This window comes from Barbatula barbatula, assembly GCF_947034865.1.
Source record: "Barbatula barbatula genome assembly, chromosome: 15".
NCBI lineage: Eukaryota > Metazoa > Chordata > Actinopteri > Cypriniformes > Nemacheilidae > Barbatula > Barbatula barbatula.
In genome coordinates, this window is record NC_136778.1 from 8,179,380 (window position 1) to 8,196,054 (window position 16,675).

The window sequence follows — 16,675 nt, forward strand, 5'->3', positions numbered from 1 at the left end:
AAGATATATATTTGGAAGAATGTTAGCAACTGAGATTTTGGGGCAACAATGAGTCTACCATGATTGACAAAAGGTGCCCCAGGACAAAAAAAAAACGAAGGTACCCCAGAAACCTCAGTTGCTAACATTCTTCCAAATATATTTTGTGTTCAACGAAAAAAAAAGACATTTATACAGATTTGGAAAAACCTGAGGGTTATTAAAGACAGAATTCTCATTTTTGGGTGAACTTTCCCTTTTATACTTGTGTTTGGTCATGTACATATTAATAATTACAAAACATATCTTCGATTTTCATATATTCAGTAGCTTTTCTTGTTTTAACAAACAAATGCCTGCACTGTTCGGAAATGTGACTGGTATGTACTACAAAAAGGGGCATTTAACAACTACCATGATTGCATAGTGTGCACCAGCCAAGAGTAATATCTGAAAATTCTTTCATTTTACAAAGAACTGCTCAAGAGGAATTTTGTCAACAATCAGTTCGCAGTCATTCAGTATATACTTGAATAAACATTAAATGTTATTAAAAGTGCTTTGACCAGGGCCGAACATGAGGAATATTATAAAATGAATTAAGACCATATTATGGCAAAGATAAGATCTAGTCTTTATTCCATCCATACGGAGCATGAACTGCAGTGACACCTGCTGTTCATGTTAAGGCTGTTCAACTTTGGCATATTTGAAGAGAAATTACCAAGTCACAACTTCAAAACTCCACTCTAAAAATAAGAGCAAAAATACTCTTAATTTTCAGCACCTACAACAAAAGAATCAATAACAAATTATAGTTGTACAATAATGGTAATGTTTACATCTAACGCAAGCAAGCGGAGTACAGTTATTTTTGTTTCTTCAAACACATCCGAAAACAGCCCTAAGTGCTTCAAAGTAAAAGAGTTTCTGAGAGATGAGAAATAATTACAGAAAATCAATCTCAGGATCGATACAAATGACAACTGCCTTGAACAATCAAAAATAAACACATTAAAATACCCAAAGTTTGTACAAGCGTTGCTCTTTAGAAAAGAAGAAAATGTGTTTCTCTTGTTGTTTTCAACAACACTAGCAGTTTTTTTAAAAAAACGACAAAACAAGAAAAAAGAGCATAGATAAATAAACTAAAGCCTAGACAATAACTTTGTCATAATAAGTGATAACATTTCTAACATGGGGGCTTTGCTGCTCCATCTCTGGACAATCTGTCAGCCTCTTCATTGCCTGTAAATCCAGCATGACCTCGTATGTGCATCTAGACACATAAGAAAGATTGTATTTTTTGTAATTTAACATTACAACATTTGTTTTTACAAATTTAAAACACATAACAAAAGACAGCATATTTTATAACACTGCACGTAAAGATAAAACAAAAGATTAAAATTAACAAGATGCGCCACTGCCGTTACAATGAATGGCGAGGAATGCAACGCTCAATTTGGCCAGCGAAGGAAGTCCGGCTTACCAGTAAAACAAGCCAATTGTCAATCAGTAAAGACTGATTATTCTCATCCTGTGTGCAGGCGCAGTAGATGAGGCGACATAGAAAAAGCTGATTTTTAGCGCAATTTAAGCTCAGCAACCTAAAGTTATCATGAATTAAATAAGTTAATGTCGTGTTTATTATTGATTAGAAATGTGCTGTTTAATTGTGATTTTAGAAATATCTGCCTTCCCCCATTCAAGGAGACAGGGTTAGCTGCAGCCTGGAGCAATGGGCGTGCCGAAAGGTAGAGGCGTGCCAAAAGGTTTCTGATTGGTGAAAGGAGTTTTACTGTATTGGCCAATCAGCATTAAACATTTGTTCCACACTCCAGTCCAGCAGGTGGCGGTAAAGCACTTATCAGTTGGTTTGCAAACCCTAAAAATAGTTGTAATTTGTTTTTTATTGCTATAAAAAGATAAAGGGAAATATATATAATTTATATATACTGCTTACAGGTTTTGCAAACTTTAACCTAAACTTGCCGTGGTGATGACGTCAGTAACTCGCGCCATGCATGTAGTTTTCCCAAAACCTTTTGGCACGACCATACTGTTCGGCGAGACCAATGAGAAACCTTTAGGCACGCCCCATACCTTTTGCTACACCCTCACCTTTTGGCACGCCCATTACTCCAGGCTGCTGTTATCCTTACTTGCATTCAAGTAGTTAGGACTGTGGACATGCAAGGCAATGCAATGCAATGCAAACATGCCTGCCATGTGGCACGACTTCCGTAAACAGACTTTGATGAAACTTACCCATACAACTTCAATTTCTGCATTTAGTTTGTCCAACTTTTCGAAGTCTTCTTTATTGATTACGTTCCCCCCTCCTTTAAGTTTCCAGCCATTCATCTTCCAGTTCTTGACCCAACTTGTGATGCCTTTTAAAAGAAAACACTTTAAACCCAGTGAAAAAAATTTACAATTATTTTTTCATGAAATATTGCATCTGCTTATAGTAAGTAGCTTATCAATGTGGGTCATGTTTTGTTTAAAATTCATGTACCCTCATAATCTTCAGTAAAAATCTGAAAAATGCACTTCCGCCCTGAAATGACTATCCATCTCAAATATCATAAATTAGACGGCTTGGTCGGAGCATCCTTTAACTCCTCCACTTCAACTGTCAGTCTGCTGCCAGTTTATTTTCAAAATCAATGAGCTGTTTTAACACATCCAATCAATTTGCAGTGAAAAAAACAAGCCACGCCCACTAATGTTCTCTTTTGAAATTCCTTTTCACTCAGAAATGTGTCAGAATACGGAAGTAAAAATGATCGCAAGTTCCAGTTCACGGTCACCTTTAACACCCTGGCAATGAAACAATACATTCACTCTTGACTTTCACACATCAACAGTAAATATGAGTTTAAGCAGACAGGTGGAGAGAACGTACCGTTAATAGTGAACTTGCTGTCCGTGTACAACACAATTCTTTTCAAATTCATTTCGATGGCTTGCTCGAGTGCTTTGCAAGCTGCCTGTGATAAAATATTAAATGATGCTGTTAGCAACAACAGTGGAGGAGAAAGAGCACCTCACTCTGAAACATGAGTATATACCTGTAATTCTGCTCTTTGGTTGGTCTGTCTCCCTGAAAGTCTCTCAGCCACATTTCTGATGATAAAATTCAGACAGAGATTTATGTTACAAAATCAGACCAATACAAGAGTCACAATTTTTGTTTTTGAGGGGCAACCAATAACAGCAAAACTGCGACTGAACTTTACATTTACATTTAGCAGATGCTTTTATCCAAAGAGACTTACAAAGACCATTAATAACCATTAATTATTTTGCTAAATCCTCCTTTTGTTTTTAGAATAATCGTAAAACAAATGCACAAAGTTGACCCGACTTAAAAATGTGAGAAGGTAAATGTCAAGCTTCTGTGTGCAAGACATGTAACGGCACAGTCAGACATTCATCGGTTGCATCATTTTACAAAAAACTAACTTCCATTTAAACACTTGCTTTTATCCAAAGCGACAGTAAATTCAAGCCATATTGGTAACACTTGAAATATTAATTTTCCAGAACAATTTTAATCACGAACGACTCACAGAGGATGATCTCGACCCCAGTATACACCAATTCCAGCACGAGCTCCTTTTTTCCCATTCATTGAACAGCAACCATCAGTGTACACCACAACTGCATCTCCTGTAAAACATATACATTCAGGGTACAGCCTAATAACATATGGCCTTAAGTTATCATACAGATTCTGCTGCCCAAAATAGTTACCCATATAAGTGAAACCATCACTACTGACTGCAGATGCCGTTGGCTGTGGGGGCTCAATGAGTTTCACACGTTTAACACTGGATTCTCCCTCATCCTCCAAGTCCTCATGTGTCCTTTTACTTCCAAGCAGAACAACTTTTGAGGAGCTAGGAATATTTCTAGGAGGCAGGACCTCGGGGCCACACACTTAAATGCAAAGAAACTAAATTCAATCACATCATTCATTTCATTTAATATATGCAATATGATACTTATCCCATAAACATATGGTTTGCATGCAACCAGGTGACACGAAATGCCTTACACCACGAGTACAAGTATACTAGTAAATACAGAAAGAAGTTATACAAGCTTTAACTAAGATTAGGCCTATAGAAACAAATAAGATTCCAGAAGGAAAACAACGGGTTTGACGTTACCCTCTGATCTTCCAGTGAATGGCGCCTTTGACTGACTTCTCACAAATGCCCAAGCATCCTCTTCAGTGGCAAACTTCTTAAAACTGGCAGCGGGAAACTTTTCGACCTGTTGTCTACATTCACCCCTTAAAGACAGAAACCATAAAACGTTGTCATACGCAATTACAGAAACAGACCACATGGAGTTGTTGCATTTACCCACCATGTGTTGTAAACTCCTGGTCTGAATCCATTTCTCACAGCGTAGAAGAAAGTCCCTTTCTTGCCCATGTCTTCTGCGCTCGTACAGAGTGTCCTGCGTACAACATTAAAAAACCTGGGCAACCTGAACATAATCTCTGCTCAAAGCAAGATAAACATGGTAAAACCCACAAGTTGTGACATTTCAAACGATAAACTCGTAAAAACAATAACCTGGCAGAGAAGAAACCGTTCACAAAACGCGTTCTAACAATTTTGACATATATGTGCACAAACACGAAAGCATGCTAAGCTTATGCTACATCTACGTCATCAGACAGTTGACCAATCGCCTTGAAACATTGCGTTTTCCTCTCCTTCTATTTATCTGGCGGCTGGCTAACTTACATCTGACTCATTAGCGCCATCAACCGAGATGGTGCTTAGAACAGCTTTGTAAAACTACGTCATATACATTAATACAAATATGTTGGTTTAAGTAACGTGAGCGTAATTTATTATGATATGTTTTGTTTCGTCTTTAGTTCGTTTTCTTTTATATAGCCCTACAGTTTAGCCCGTGTTTTCATATTACACTGTGTGAATAACATGACGTTGACATTATATTCAAATTCCCATCCAAACGGTCTAAATGATGCCTTTGATGTGGATGATACATTTTTAATGAAACGTATCCAATGACTCCTTCTTTTCCACAATATGAACCTTGTGGTTTGGTAGCTCTACGAATTGATTTCATGTCATCCTTATCATTTCGATCTACTATATTTATAATCTATATCTTGTATATTTATTGTACATCAATACATTTTGGGGGAAAATATCAGTTTACTTCTTCGTGGTTACAGTAAGATTAATCCGCAAATTAAGAGAGCGACCCCCTGCGCTCGGGAGCAGAGTTCCCATCATGCCATAAACGAACGCGTTTTTACCGGCCTCTCGCGAGAATTCGGCCTCTTCCCAGGCCGTCGTTGTAAGAGGTGAGTCTACTGAATGTGCCCAGCTATAAGGATATTAGGCTTAAATGTCTGAAATATATCACATTTGTACTTGTGTTCAGAGTTTACGAAATGTTTTAATGGGGATACGTTAGATGCTAGCATATTAGACCATGGATGCATATTTTAGATACTAGAATTTTGATGTTTAAGATGTGCTAGCAGACGTGCCTACTACAACGGCGATACGGGCCATGTGCTGCTTTAAAGTGAACTGGAAATACTAATATTAAGCTTAATATGATGTTCAATATCATATGTTTTTGGTCTACGTATATTAAGAATACTTTACGGGGAACTATGTTAACGAACCAACGCTAACAACATGCTAAGGGCACACTTCGCTGAAAGTACTTAACGTTAGTAGCTGGTGGATCTACGAGAACAAGAAGTTAAATAACGTTAGTCTGTGTCTCATCGACGATTAAGATAAAAATTGCGGTAAACAACTAAATATCGTGGTGGCACTGACATGTGATCTCACCATTTTCACCTGTGCAAGCCCTGAAAACTGTTTTGATGGCTTCTGTGTTTTTCTATACAGTACTTCGATTAAACGTAATTTTGTACTAAAGTTTCTTTGTGTTTCAGACACAGGCCATGTTCAGTACCAGCGCGAAAATCGTGAAGCCAAATGGCGAAAAGCCAGACGAGTTCGAGTCTGGCATTTCCCAGGTATATCAACATGTTGAATTGTGATGTGGCTTAATAGTCTAGTGATCTTTGTTTAATCGCAGTTAATATTGCATGTTTTCTCATGGTGAGATATTGCTTGTTTTATGCAGGCTCTTCTTGAGCTGGAGATGAACTCCGACTTGAAGGCTCAGCTGAGGGAACTTCACATCACTGCTGCTAAGGTACCTTTCACTTATATATCAGTATTACTATTTTTGTGTTGGAACATCAATGTCACATTGACTGTTAAATACATGAGTGAAAACCAACGTGGACATCCTGTGAGATGCCTCTCATTTGGCTCTGTCTGTGTGGCGTAAGGGAGCGTAGCACATTAGTGCTATGACGTACAATCCCGTTCCACAACGTTGGATAGCAAGCTTGTCCCCGGCCTCTGGCAGGTGTGGACAGCGTCCTGTATATTCCTAAACCTTTCCAGAGCCCTTTGGGCCGTTACTGGGGAGGAAAACCATGCAGTGTACACTTTTTAAACTGAGGGGTAGAAATACTCACTGGCATTTTACGTCATGTCTTGATTTTGTGGTAATATACTTGAATAATTATGCATTGGTTCTCTTAGGAAATTGATGTTGGTAGCAGCAGAAAAGCCATCATCATCTTTGTGCCAGTGCCCCAACTGAAGAACTTCCAGAAGATCCAGGTGAGGCTCGTGCGTGAGCTGGAGAAGAAATTCAGCGGCAAACATGTGGTCTTCATCGCACAGGTAAGGCTCACCTCCTTTGGCGTGCTATTTCAGAATATCTGTTATAGAATGTTTTAGGCTTATTGAGCTTGGTTGTGTTAAATTTCTGTACAACATTACCTCTGGTGCTTGGTTGAAAGTCCTTTATTTTAATCTTAATTGAGTGTTACAGATGACAAAAGTAAAAGAAGCACAATGGAATTCTTGCAAACATACTCTCTTTGTTTTCTGCTTCACTTTAAATGTACAAAATTGAAGTTAAGAGCTGTCACACATGCCATTTTCAGATACTGTTTTGGTCTGGCATGCGTTCAGAACATGTAAATTCAGGTTAAGGATAACACATAAATTGTGGTTTCAACCAACGTGGACATCCTGTGAGATGCCTCTCATATGGCTCTGTCTGTGTGGCGTAAGGGAGCGTAGCACTTTGGTGCCATGACGTACAGTTCCGTTCCACAACGTTGGATAGCAAGCTTGTCCCCAGCTTCTGGCTGGTGCGGACGGCATCCTGTATATTCCTATGTTTTTCCAGAGCCCTTTGGGCTATTACTGGGGAGGCAAACCATGCAGTGTACATGCCTGTTAGATCCTCATTGAGATGATTGATGATAAGTTAAGTCTAATCTTGATTTGATCTTTTCATACAGAGAAGAATCCTGCCTAAACCTACAAGGAAAAGCCGCACAAAAAACAAGCAGAAGCGCCCCAGGAGGTAAATGTCGTCTTCTCTTGCATTTTGGAAGCTGTATGTGCAAAGTCAGGGTTAGTAGTTCTTGCTTTTTCAGTGTGAATTTTGTATTTGAATAACATTCTTTGCTAGTTGGCATGTTGATATATATATATATATATATATATATCAATCCAACGTGGACATCCTGTGAGATGCCTCTCATATGGCTCTGTCTGTGTGGCGTAAGGGAGCGTAGCACATTAGTGCTATGACGTACAGTCCCATTCCACAACGTTGGATAGCAAGCTTGTCCCCGGCCTCTGGCAGGTGTGGATAGCGTCCTGTATATTCCTAAACCTTTCCAGAGCCCTTTGGGCCGTTACTGGGGAGATAAACCATGCAGTGCACAACCCAAACAGTTATTTAGATAGATTATCTGTAGAGATGTTCGGTTAGATGATCTTAGATATGGGGTGGGAAAGAGACATGCTTTACATTTTGATCTCTTTTCTAGCCGAACTCTGACCGCTGTGCATAATGCTATCCTTGAGGACCTGGTCTTCCCCAGTGAGATTGTTGGCAAAAGGATTCGCGTGAAGCTGGACAGCAGTAGGCTCATCAAGGTCCACCTCGACAAGGCGCAGCAAAACAACGTTGAACACAAAGTAAGTGCTTGTCTGTCTTTCCGAAGCAAACACCCAACGTGGACATCCTGTGAGATGCCTCTCATATGGCTCTGTCTGTGTGGCGTAAGGGAGCGTAGCACATCAGTGCTATGACGTACAATCCCGTTCCACAACGTTGGATAGCAAGCTTGTCCCCGGCCTCTGGCTGATGTGGACAGCGTCCTGTATATTCCTAAACCTTTCCAGAGCCCTTTGGGCCGTTATTGGGGAGGAAAACCATACAGTGCACACCATTTCCATTTAAATTTCCTTATATATTTACAGATAGTATTTAAACGCAACTAAATAAAAAATGACATTCTAATTAAACATCTATGTAACTAGAAATAACTTTGTATTGAGCTATCTGCTGCAGGTTATCAGAATAAAACTAACATTGACCAAATAAGCCTTAATGCCTTGAATAGTACTTGAAAATACAAATGGCTAATTTATTGTTTTCTTAGGTTGAGACCTTTGCCGGTGTCTACAAGAAGCTCACAGGCAAGGATGTGATATTCGAATTCCCAGAGTTCCAACTGTAAATTGCAGATGACAAAATAAATTTGTTTACTGTCACTTCTGTGTTGAGTGCTTAGTGCTGTGTAAATATGTGAATGGCTTTTACTTTTAGGTTTATAGACAGATAACTTTAATTGTACTTCATCTATGGGAAATGGTAGGCACCGAGTGTAACAAGTTATGTAAAAGAACTTTAATATCATCAGACCATAAAGAATTTAACGGCTGTAACTTGCCATCTCTATATTTTCCTTTTTCAGTAGAGGAAGCATACAATAACTCGATAAAATAGAATTTGGTCAAAGGTATCTTTTATCCCTCAATATGTGATTTACAATGCATTAGCCATGATGAACATTAGTTATGAGTACCTTTCCTTTCAGGAAACACTACTGAACATAAAGCACAATACTTGCAGCCACTATCTTGACTCTCAATGAAATACACATGGCAGGTTGTCATGCCATTATAGTGATGAACTCTGTTTTGATCTTGACTTTAGTAGGGGCCTAATTTATATTGTGCTGATGTCTCTGGGCCAAGAAAATCATTGTCTTAACTTTTCTCAACAACAGTCAAAGAGCACACTGGACATATGAACAGGACAAATATATACATTTATAAGTGGTAATGTAACCATCCATTTGGGTGTTCCTAAAACATTTCTGAAACAACAGAGTATATTGGCATGGGCTGGCAACCATTATCTACATGAACCATGTTGGTCAGTGTTTTATGCTGGGATTAGATTATAATTAGAAAAAAAAGGAAATTAGACACGTTTAGTTCAGTTTACTCCCTAATTTAATGTGAGAAGCCCGGATGCAAGTGATGAAGAGTTTGTCTTAAATTTAAAAACCACAGAGTGTATACTGACCAATTAGAATGATACGAGTCATATTGACTAGGTAAAACACCCGAATATATTTTGGCAATGTGCGCAGTACTTCTCGTCAGATAAAAAAAAGAGCTGGGAAAAATTCGATTTTCCCTCATTCCGCACAAACAACCAATCAGCTAATAAAATATTTTAAGCCAATTGGCTTTCTGTAACACTTCATTACGTCATGAAGGGTGTCAGTGGTTAACGCAACAGGTAAAGCTAGACTTAAATTTAGCAAAAAATATTGATTAAATCTTGATTAAATTATTTATAAGATGTTTAAAGATAACAGCAACAGATGATTTGTGTATTTGGAAAATTCACCATGTATCTGTTATACCAGTTATCTCAATCACATGGCGTAAACGGTCTTTTATTTACTGTGCGCAAAATATACTTTACGAAAAGCGTGTTTTGCATCTACCAATACTGTACAGTGTACTGAATTAATTTGTGGAGACTTTATGCCCAAGACATTACTAGTTATTTCCCAGCAGAGGGCGCCATTGAAACTGTTATTTCAATATTGGTCGGAAATGGTGTTAAATGGTTAGGCAAAGTGTCCTGTCTTTGTAAAATCGAAGTTTAAGATTTCAGTTTTTAATTTACTACAAACGAATTAGAGTTCGAATTTTCTGAAGGCACACTGTTCTGTCATAATATTAAAAGTGATAGTTTCTGTGATCACATTAGTGGACTTTGCATTGTTACACAATGTGTGCTTTTGAACGAGCAGTTAAGATTACAGTCAGCATGTTATATCGACAGGCGTTAGCAAACGTCCAACTACCGATCTAGCAACTTCTTGAAATATTAGGTCAGAAAGTTGAATTATATTTCTGATTGATAAAAAAAATGGCAAGTCGACCAGTACTAAAGGAGGCAAGCAGTCAGCTACACTTTTTGCAGTTCAACAATCTTGCTTGTGAAACAGCTGGAGGGAAGGTAAATTAAAGAGCATTTTAAATAAATAAAGTGCATCGCTAAGTTTTCAGATTTTGCCAAACATTAATTTGTTACTGTAAATTCAATTAACACGACACCTAAACATTGTTATTAAAGGTAATTTTTGCCACAGACGAGTGGTTTGCCCCTTCTAGAAATCTTTTGAAGGTAAAGTCCGGTGTCTTTACTAATGTCTTTGTGCTTGACTTTAGTATCTGTTTTTAAGTTGCTTATGTTGTTCTCAAATGACCTAAGAGAGACCCTCCAGAATTCATAGCTTCATCATTTACGGAATTCGGGAAATGGATGGATGGCTGGGAAACCAAGAGGAAAAGAATTCCAGGTATTAGGTCATGAACACAAATGCACGGTCCTTATAAAACTGTAAAATAGGGCTATATGTTCTTCCACCTCTCGAATAAGCACTAGACTAGTTATAGTAGAATAGCTTCAGGCAACGTCTCTCATCCATCCAGCCTCTCTGAAGATCCAGCAATGGGAAACATGTGAGATTGTCTTTAGAGTACTGCTTCATCTGACCTTGTTTTCAGGGCATGTTTTGTAATCTTTAAGAGTCTACACGGTCTGTCATTACAACGGATTTGGTGATCTCATGAAAGATGCATAGAGCCATGTCTCGCATCTTGTTTAAGGTCATGACTGGTGCATCGTGCAGTTAGGAGTTCCAGGAATTATTCACGGCTTTGATGTTGACACATCCTTCTTCACTGGAAACTATGCCCCGTACGTATCCATTCAAGCTGCGTGTCTTGGTGGGTACAGCTCTCACCAGCTTTCGTCTAAGAACTGTAAAATGAATGCATGTCTAATACACATATTGCTAAATAGATTCAACACCATGTTTTATTCCGGATGGAGATCGTACAGGAATGGCTGCTTCCCCAAGCCAGTTTGAAGCTGTTGCACAGGTCTGAAATCTATCTCAATGTACTAGATTTTCATGCAAAAAATCTCAAATGTCTCTCTCTGAGGGAACAAGGCTCAGCCCAAATTTATGATTAACAGCTTAACTCGGACAGATGGGAGGAGCTTGTCCCAGTGACAGCGCTGAAGCCGGGGTACTCTGATTCATGCAACAACTACTTCAGAGTCACGTTCCCACTAAGAGTCACCCATATCCGCCTTAATATATATCCAGGTAATAGACCATATGGGGTATATATTATTCAATGCATTTTAATAGGACAAAACCAAGATGTGATCATTTATAATAATAATAATGATGATTTGCTATAGTGGAGAAGTACCTTAAGGGAGACATTTGTTTCTCAAAATGAATGCAGACTAAGGACAGTAAAATGTGTTGATTTAGCATCTCAAAGCTGAAAGGAAGTTTTCAACATTACGCATTTTTCTTAGCAGATGATAACTTTGCAAAGCTTTATACGAGAAGAAAGTTTTTTTAGTGTGTAATGTGCACTAGCATCATCAAACAGAATATGTTTTTTTTAAACACTCCACTGTCTTCTATTAGAGTCCTCTTTTAACTATTGACTATTGTTGAGCAATGTTTTAAACTCTTTTTAAACAAATTGTTGGGAAATCAGTCTATAAAAAGCTTAAGCAGCTGTATTCTGGGAAAATAGAAAGTTTAATAATGGAAGAAACAACAACAACAACTTCGATATTCATTCACTTTTGGCTTTACAACTCGGCAGACTGCGTACATTCACACACAGCAATATTACTCACTGCATGAAATGTAATTTTAAGGACATATACTATTTACTCTTAAATAATTGTTTGTTCAATGCTGACAGATGGTGGAATTGCAAGGCTGAAAGTTTATGGTATTGGAAACAAGGACTGGTCCACTGTGCCTGGTAAAGACCAAGTGGATTTGGTTGCTCTGGTCAATGGAGGAGTATGTGTAGGCTACAGCGATGCCCACTACGGTCACCCACGCAATTTGATTGGTGTGTGAGAATGCGATATTTTATGAACATGTAATACTGTTCAGTGCAGTTCCATTTTTTACTGTTAAATTGAGCCCAAAGAATAATCTAAAATGCACAGAGAACTATGCATGATTTCAATTGGATAAATCATAACGAATTTGGACGGCTTTCCAGATTACAATTTTTATAAACGAATGCTACACATCACTTTCTAGTAAATAAGTTATGATCTGTTTAATGAATGTTCTGAAGGTTATTACAACATGAGACAGTATGAGGATAGAGCTGTACGTTTTTGATTGTTTTAAAACAGGTATGTACTTTTTTTGTAGGTCCGGGGAGAGCTGACAACATGGGTAATGGGTGGGAGACAGCCAGAAGTCTGGATCGGCCCCAAATTTTAAAAGTAAAGACCTGTTTATTATAGAAATAATCACAGAGATAAGTCTCGCACTGACTTCATGTTTTGGTCTTCAGGTGGATGAGAAAGGCCTATTACAGGTGCCAGGCTGTGAGTGGGCTATTTTTAGGCTAGGACATCCTGGAGTGATAAGCAGAATTGAGCTTGACACCAAACATTTTAAAGGTGATCAGAGAAATGTATTATTTATGTCTTTGTCCAAATGGAAGGTCTCTTTATGAATGGGCATAACTTGTCAGTAGCTTTTGCTTCAAAATGAACAATTGTCCTTAGGAAACTTCCCGGACTCTTGCAGAATTGAGGCCTGCTGTTTGACTCAAGAAGAAGAGAGGAAATTTCTTCTTCACCAGTGGAGCTGTGACAAAAGTCCCAAGTGGAGAATTCTTCTTCCTCCTCAGAAAGTATGATTTGTCTATCCAGTAATTCAGTTACACTATTTTAACCTTATTACTCTGGTCTCTGTGAATCTGATGGTGATGTTCTTCATCTAGCTGAAACCACACCACAGGCATTTCTTTTCTGGGTTGTCTGTGATGCAATGTGGGCCTGTGACTCATGTACGCCTGGTCATAGCTCCTGATGGAGGGCTCAGCCGTCTCAGACTCTGGGGTCAGCCGGTGTCTAACAATCTGACCAATACTCAACAAACATCCAAACTGTAACAGCTACAAAAATGTTGCAATGGAAGACTTGCAAAATAGTATATTATATAAGACTAGCCTGGTTTACTTATTAGACATACCATATCATCCTACACGACCATATTAAACACTATGCGATCCTATAGCTTATCATGTGGTACAATACGCTGGAGAGTTGCATTACTGGCTGCTGGTTTATAAAACACACATAAAACATTATAAAATGAGTTCAGTATTTTTCTAGCCTTGCTTTTGAATTACATTATAAGTTTGGAAAATATGTATTGAAAGCACAGATGGAGGTCAAATATCTGAATGTTTGCCCAGGTCTGCACATTTTGTTTGGTTTGTCTGGGAAATTTTCCAAACCTAGGAACTTTCCATAACAACAAAATGCAGACAGTCTTGAGTTTTTTTGTTTGTCTAATGGTTGCTGTATAATATGATTTAAGACGTGTTATATATGCATGTTAAATAAAAGCAATGACCATGAGTATAGTTTAATCAAAGATAGTAATTTGAGTTTATCTTAATCATTGTTTTATAAGTCTAAATGTGCAACATGGAATATTAAACACATAATAGCCTGTGACAGTTCCTTGAATACCATTATGGGGTTTTAATGATGGACTTCTAATGCATATACAGTAAAAGTATACCTAAAGAAATTTTATGAAACATATTTCGTTCATTCATGCTTCTACACTTTAGAAAAAAAGGTGCTTCAAAAGCTTATTTTCTGCCATAGCAGAAGCCTTTTGGTTCCATAAAGAACCTTTGACATCTGAAGAACCGTTCTGTTTTACAAAAGGTTCCTTGTGGCGATAAAAGATTCTTTAGATTATAAAAAGTAAGAAAGAGATGGTTCTTTAAAAAAAATCTTTGACTCAATGGTTCTTTGTAGAGCCAAAAATGGTTCTTCTATGGCATTGCCGGGAAGGACCTTTTAAGCACCTTTACTTTTAAGAGTGCGGCTGAAAATGTACTTAATCTTCTAACTCCTATACACACCCTGTGTCTTACTGTCCATTTAATTCTTAGTTCTGATGTTGATTCATGACAGATGTTCCAAAATACAATGTGTTACAGTAACAGAGTATTTGTTGACAGAAATGCAATATAATATACATGACTGCGTCTTAAGAGGTGTATAAAGACCTTACTTATATTGAAGCGGTTTTATTACCTTAGAATTCTCCATGTTATTTTTAAAGTAGCTTTAAACGGGCAAACTGCTTTACAGAGTCCATTTTGTAAATACTTTATTTCCTTCGGTGAAAACGTGACAAAATTGCCAATTTTCATACACTGGACCTGTCAAAATATTTAAATAGTTCTACATTTAAAAGAACAAGAAAAGTTAAATTAAAGCATTTGGAAAAGTCAAGAAACTTAAGCTTATCTTTATTTCCATGAAAAGTTTGATGTATTCTTTTGACGTTTTCCCACTATATGCTTATCCTTTGGAACAGTTGGTTAAAAAAAGGTTTTTGACACTTAATGACATGTTTCAAACTTGCAGGCTTTAACTCTGCAATTGCACCGATAGTTTCTGCACACACAAAGATTTTCCAGTGAGTTGGATTTTTTCCAATCATTTTGTCATGTTTCCCTATGGATTAAGGCAGCGGTCCATAGCCGGACAAAGTGTCAGCATAGTGAAGAAAGACTTTGTATAGGAGTCATGCAGTATGTCATCAAGTCAGGGCTTCTGTGATGTTATGATGTCCCAGCGATAGAAATGTGGTCAATAAATATAATTTTAGTGTAATTAGATTATATGAATATAATGAATCTTTCTTACTTAATATTCTGTGTTGAATTGCAGCTTGTGTTGAAGCCCATTTTTTTGTGCAAGTACTGTTTTACGTGTTGTGGAGATGACTAGACACAGTTGGAAGTTTAGAGCACTGTATAGGCCCTACAAAGTTTACCTTCAGTTGGGGGTGTTTTAATCATTCTTGCTTGTACATTTACATTTATATTTAGTTCTTTAGCAGATGCGTTTATCCAAAGCGACTTACAGAGAATTCAGGGAGCAATAAAGCGATTGGTCATACAGGACCAATAATACAATAGGTGCACATACCACGTTACAAGTTTCAACAAAAGCTATAATACCGGTTGAGAGAAAGTTTTGTTAAAAACATTTTTTACTCTCATTTCTCTCTCAAGTATTAACAGAAGAGATGGGTTTTAAGTAGTTTTTTCAATGTTGTGAGATGTTGTGTTGCAATATATTGTTTTAATGGTCCATCTATCTGACCTTTGAAAAGAGAAATATTTGTTTATACAGTGTGGGCCAAAAGTCTGGGGACGGTTCATTAAAGTGTTTTCTTTTTTTCTAATTTAATACATGTTTATTTTTACAACACAGTTTCACTTTTTTATGCATTGCCTAGCATAAAACCTTGATGTTCTGCATAAACATTTGCTTATTTACAGGTTTAATATGAGATGAATCCAGATTCTCAATGTGGTCTCAGACTTTTGGACCCCATGATATGTAAAAACAATGATTTTGACACCTCCTGTCACCTCCCATGAAAACAGCAGGGTCCAGATGTAATATCAGCATGCTATATATCATCCTTCAAACACAGTCTGTGAGCTTTACTTTGACTGTATATAGGCTCTCACAGTTCGGATGGTAGAGAAGCTTGTGCCACTGCATCAGGTTGTGCTTATGTTTTATTTATTGTTATTCATTTGAAGCCTGAAGGAAGGGTAGACTAGGTCATGTACCTTCCATGACCTTCTTTGGTTATTCCACTTCTCTTTATTGCAGCACTTAATATTTACAGCCACAATGAAATGTCGATGGAAGAAGCAGCTTTAGTTCAATCCACATTCTGCTGTATGTATTGACATAATGTGATAAAATGAGGAATGGTTCAGAAAAACCTTTAGCTTCCAATTAAAACAAATGTAGCCTACTATCAGTTTTAATGCTTTGTGTAAAAGTGCTTTAAAGCTGGTAGATACAATAGGGTCACTGTAGTCGTGTGTCACATACATTTGTATTTCATTTCACTGGAGTGGGGTTGAGGCATGTTATATAAAAGCAAAATTGAAATCGCAAATATGCAGCTGTACGTTGCGCTCATTGTGCATGTATTTCCAGATGACCTTGACATGCCGAGCATGTGGAGACTGAGCGCAGCAGACATCTCTCATTTCTCTTGAGTCAAATGGCTGCATTGTGATTAATTACAGTATATTATACGCTCGCTCATGCAGACACGTGAACGCACACACTCAGGGCCGCG

At 37.8% G+C, this 16,675-nt stretch overlaps 3 protein-coding genes across 7 annotated transcripts; 2 read left to right on the forward strand and 1 right to left on the reverse strand.

Annotated features, from left to right (window-relative positions):
- Positions 1 to 222: 222 nt before the first annotated feature.
- On the reverse strand, positions 223 to 4,705 carry rnaseh1 (ribonuclease H1). 5 transcript variants are annotated; one of them, XM_079475021.1, is made up of 10 exons: positions 4,575 to 4,705; positions 4,363 to 4,455; positions 4,161 to 4,285; positions 3,742 to 3,927; positions 3,558 to 3,657; positions 3,057 to 3,111; positions 2,891 to 2,975; positions 2,251 to 2,375; positions 1,177 to 1,258; positions 223 to 728 (listed from the first exon to the last, which is right to left on the reverse strand). In XM_079475021.1, coding segments are annotated over exons 2-10 (828 nt in total). In that variant the 5' UTR covers positions 4,431 to 4,455; positions 4,575 to 4,705; the 3' UTR covers positions 223 to 726. The 5 variants fall into 5 exon arrangements, with proteins under 5 accessions (XP_079331147.1, XP_079331146.1, XP_079331145.1 ...); XM_079475019.1 differs by having other exon boundaries at positions 592 to 766; XM_079475020.1 differs by having other exon boundaries at positions 4,363 to 4,698.
- A 507-nt stretch (positions 4,706 to 5,212) lies between these two features.
- rps7 (ribosomal protein S7) lies at positions 5,213 to 8,654 on the forward strand. The gene is made up of 7 exons (XM_079475614.1): positions 5,213 to 5,341; positions 5,951 to 6,034; positions 6,145 to 6,216; positions 6,615 to 6,758; positions 7,388 to 7,452; positions 7,925 to 8,075; positions 8,543 to 8,654. Exons 2-7 carry the CDS (start codon positions 5,960 to 5,962, stop codon positions 8,618 to 8,620), a joined length of 585 nt encoding a protein of 194 aa, XP_079331740.1. The 5' UTR covers positions 5,213 to 5,341; positions 5,951 to 5,959; the 3' UTR covers positions 8,621 to 8,654.
- Positions 8,655 to 10,183: 1,529 nt separating this feature from the next.
- On the forward strand, positions 10,184 to 13,899 carry allc (allantoicase). The gene is made up of 11 exons (XM_079474682.1): positions 10,184 to 10,425; positions 10,543 to 10,593; positions 10,681 to 10,768; positions 11,079 to 11,198; positions 11,275 to 11,354; positions 11,452 to 11,584; positions 12,207 to 12,362; positions 12,677 to 12,750; positions 12,822 to 12,930; positions 13,039 to 13,166; positions 13,257 to 13,899. The coding sequence occupies exons 1-11, from the start codon at positions 10,336 to 10,338 to the stop codon at positions 13,425 to 13,427; spliced, it is 1,200 nt and encodes a 399-aa protein (XP_079330808.1). The 5' UTR covers positions 10,184 to 10,335; the 3' UTR covers positions 13,428 to 13,899.
- Positions 13,900 to 16,675: the final 2,776 nt, after the last annotated feature.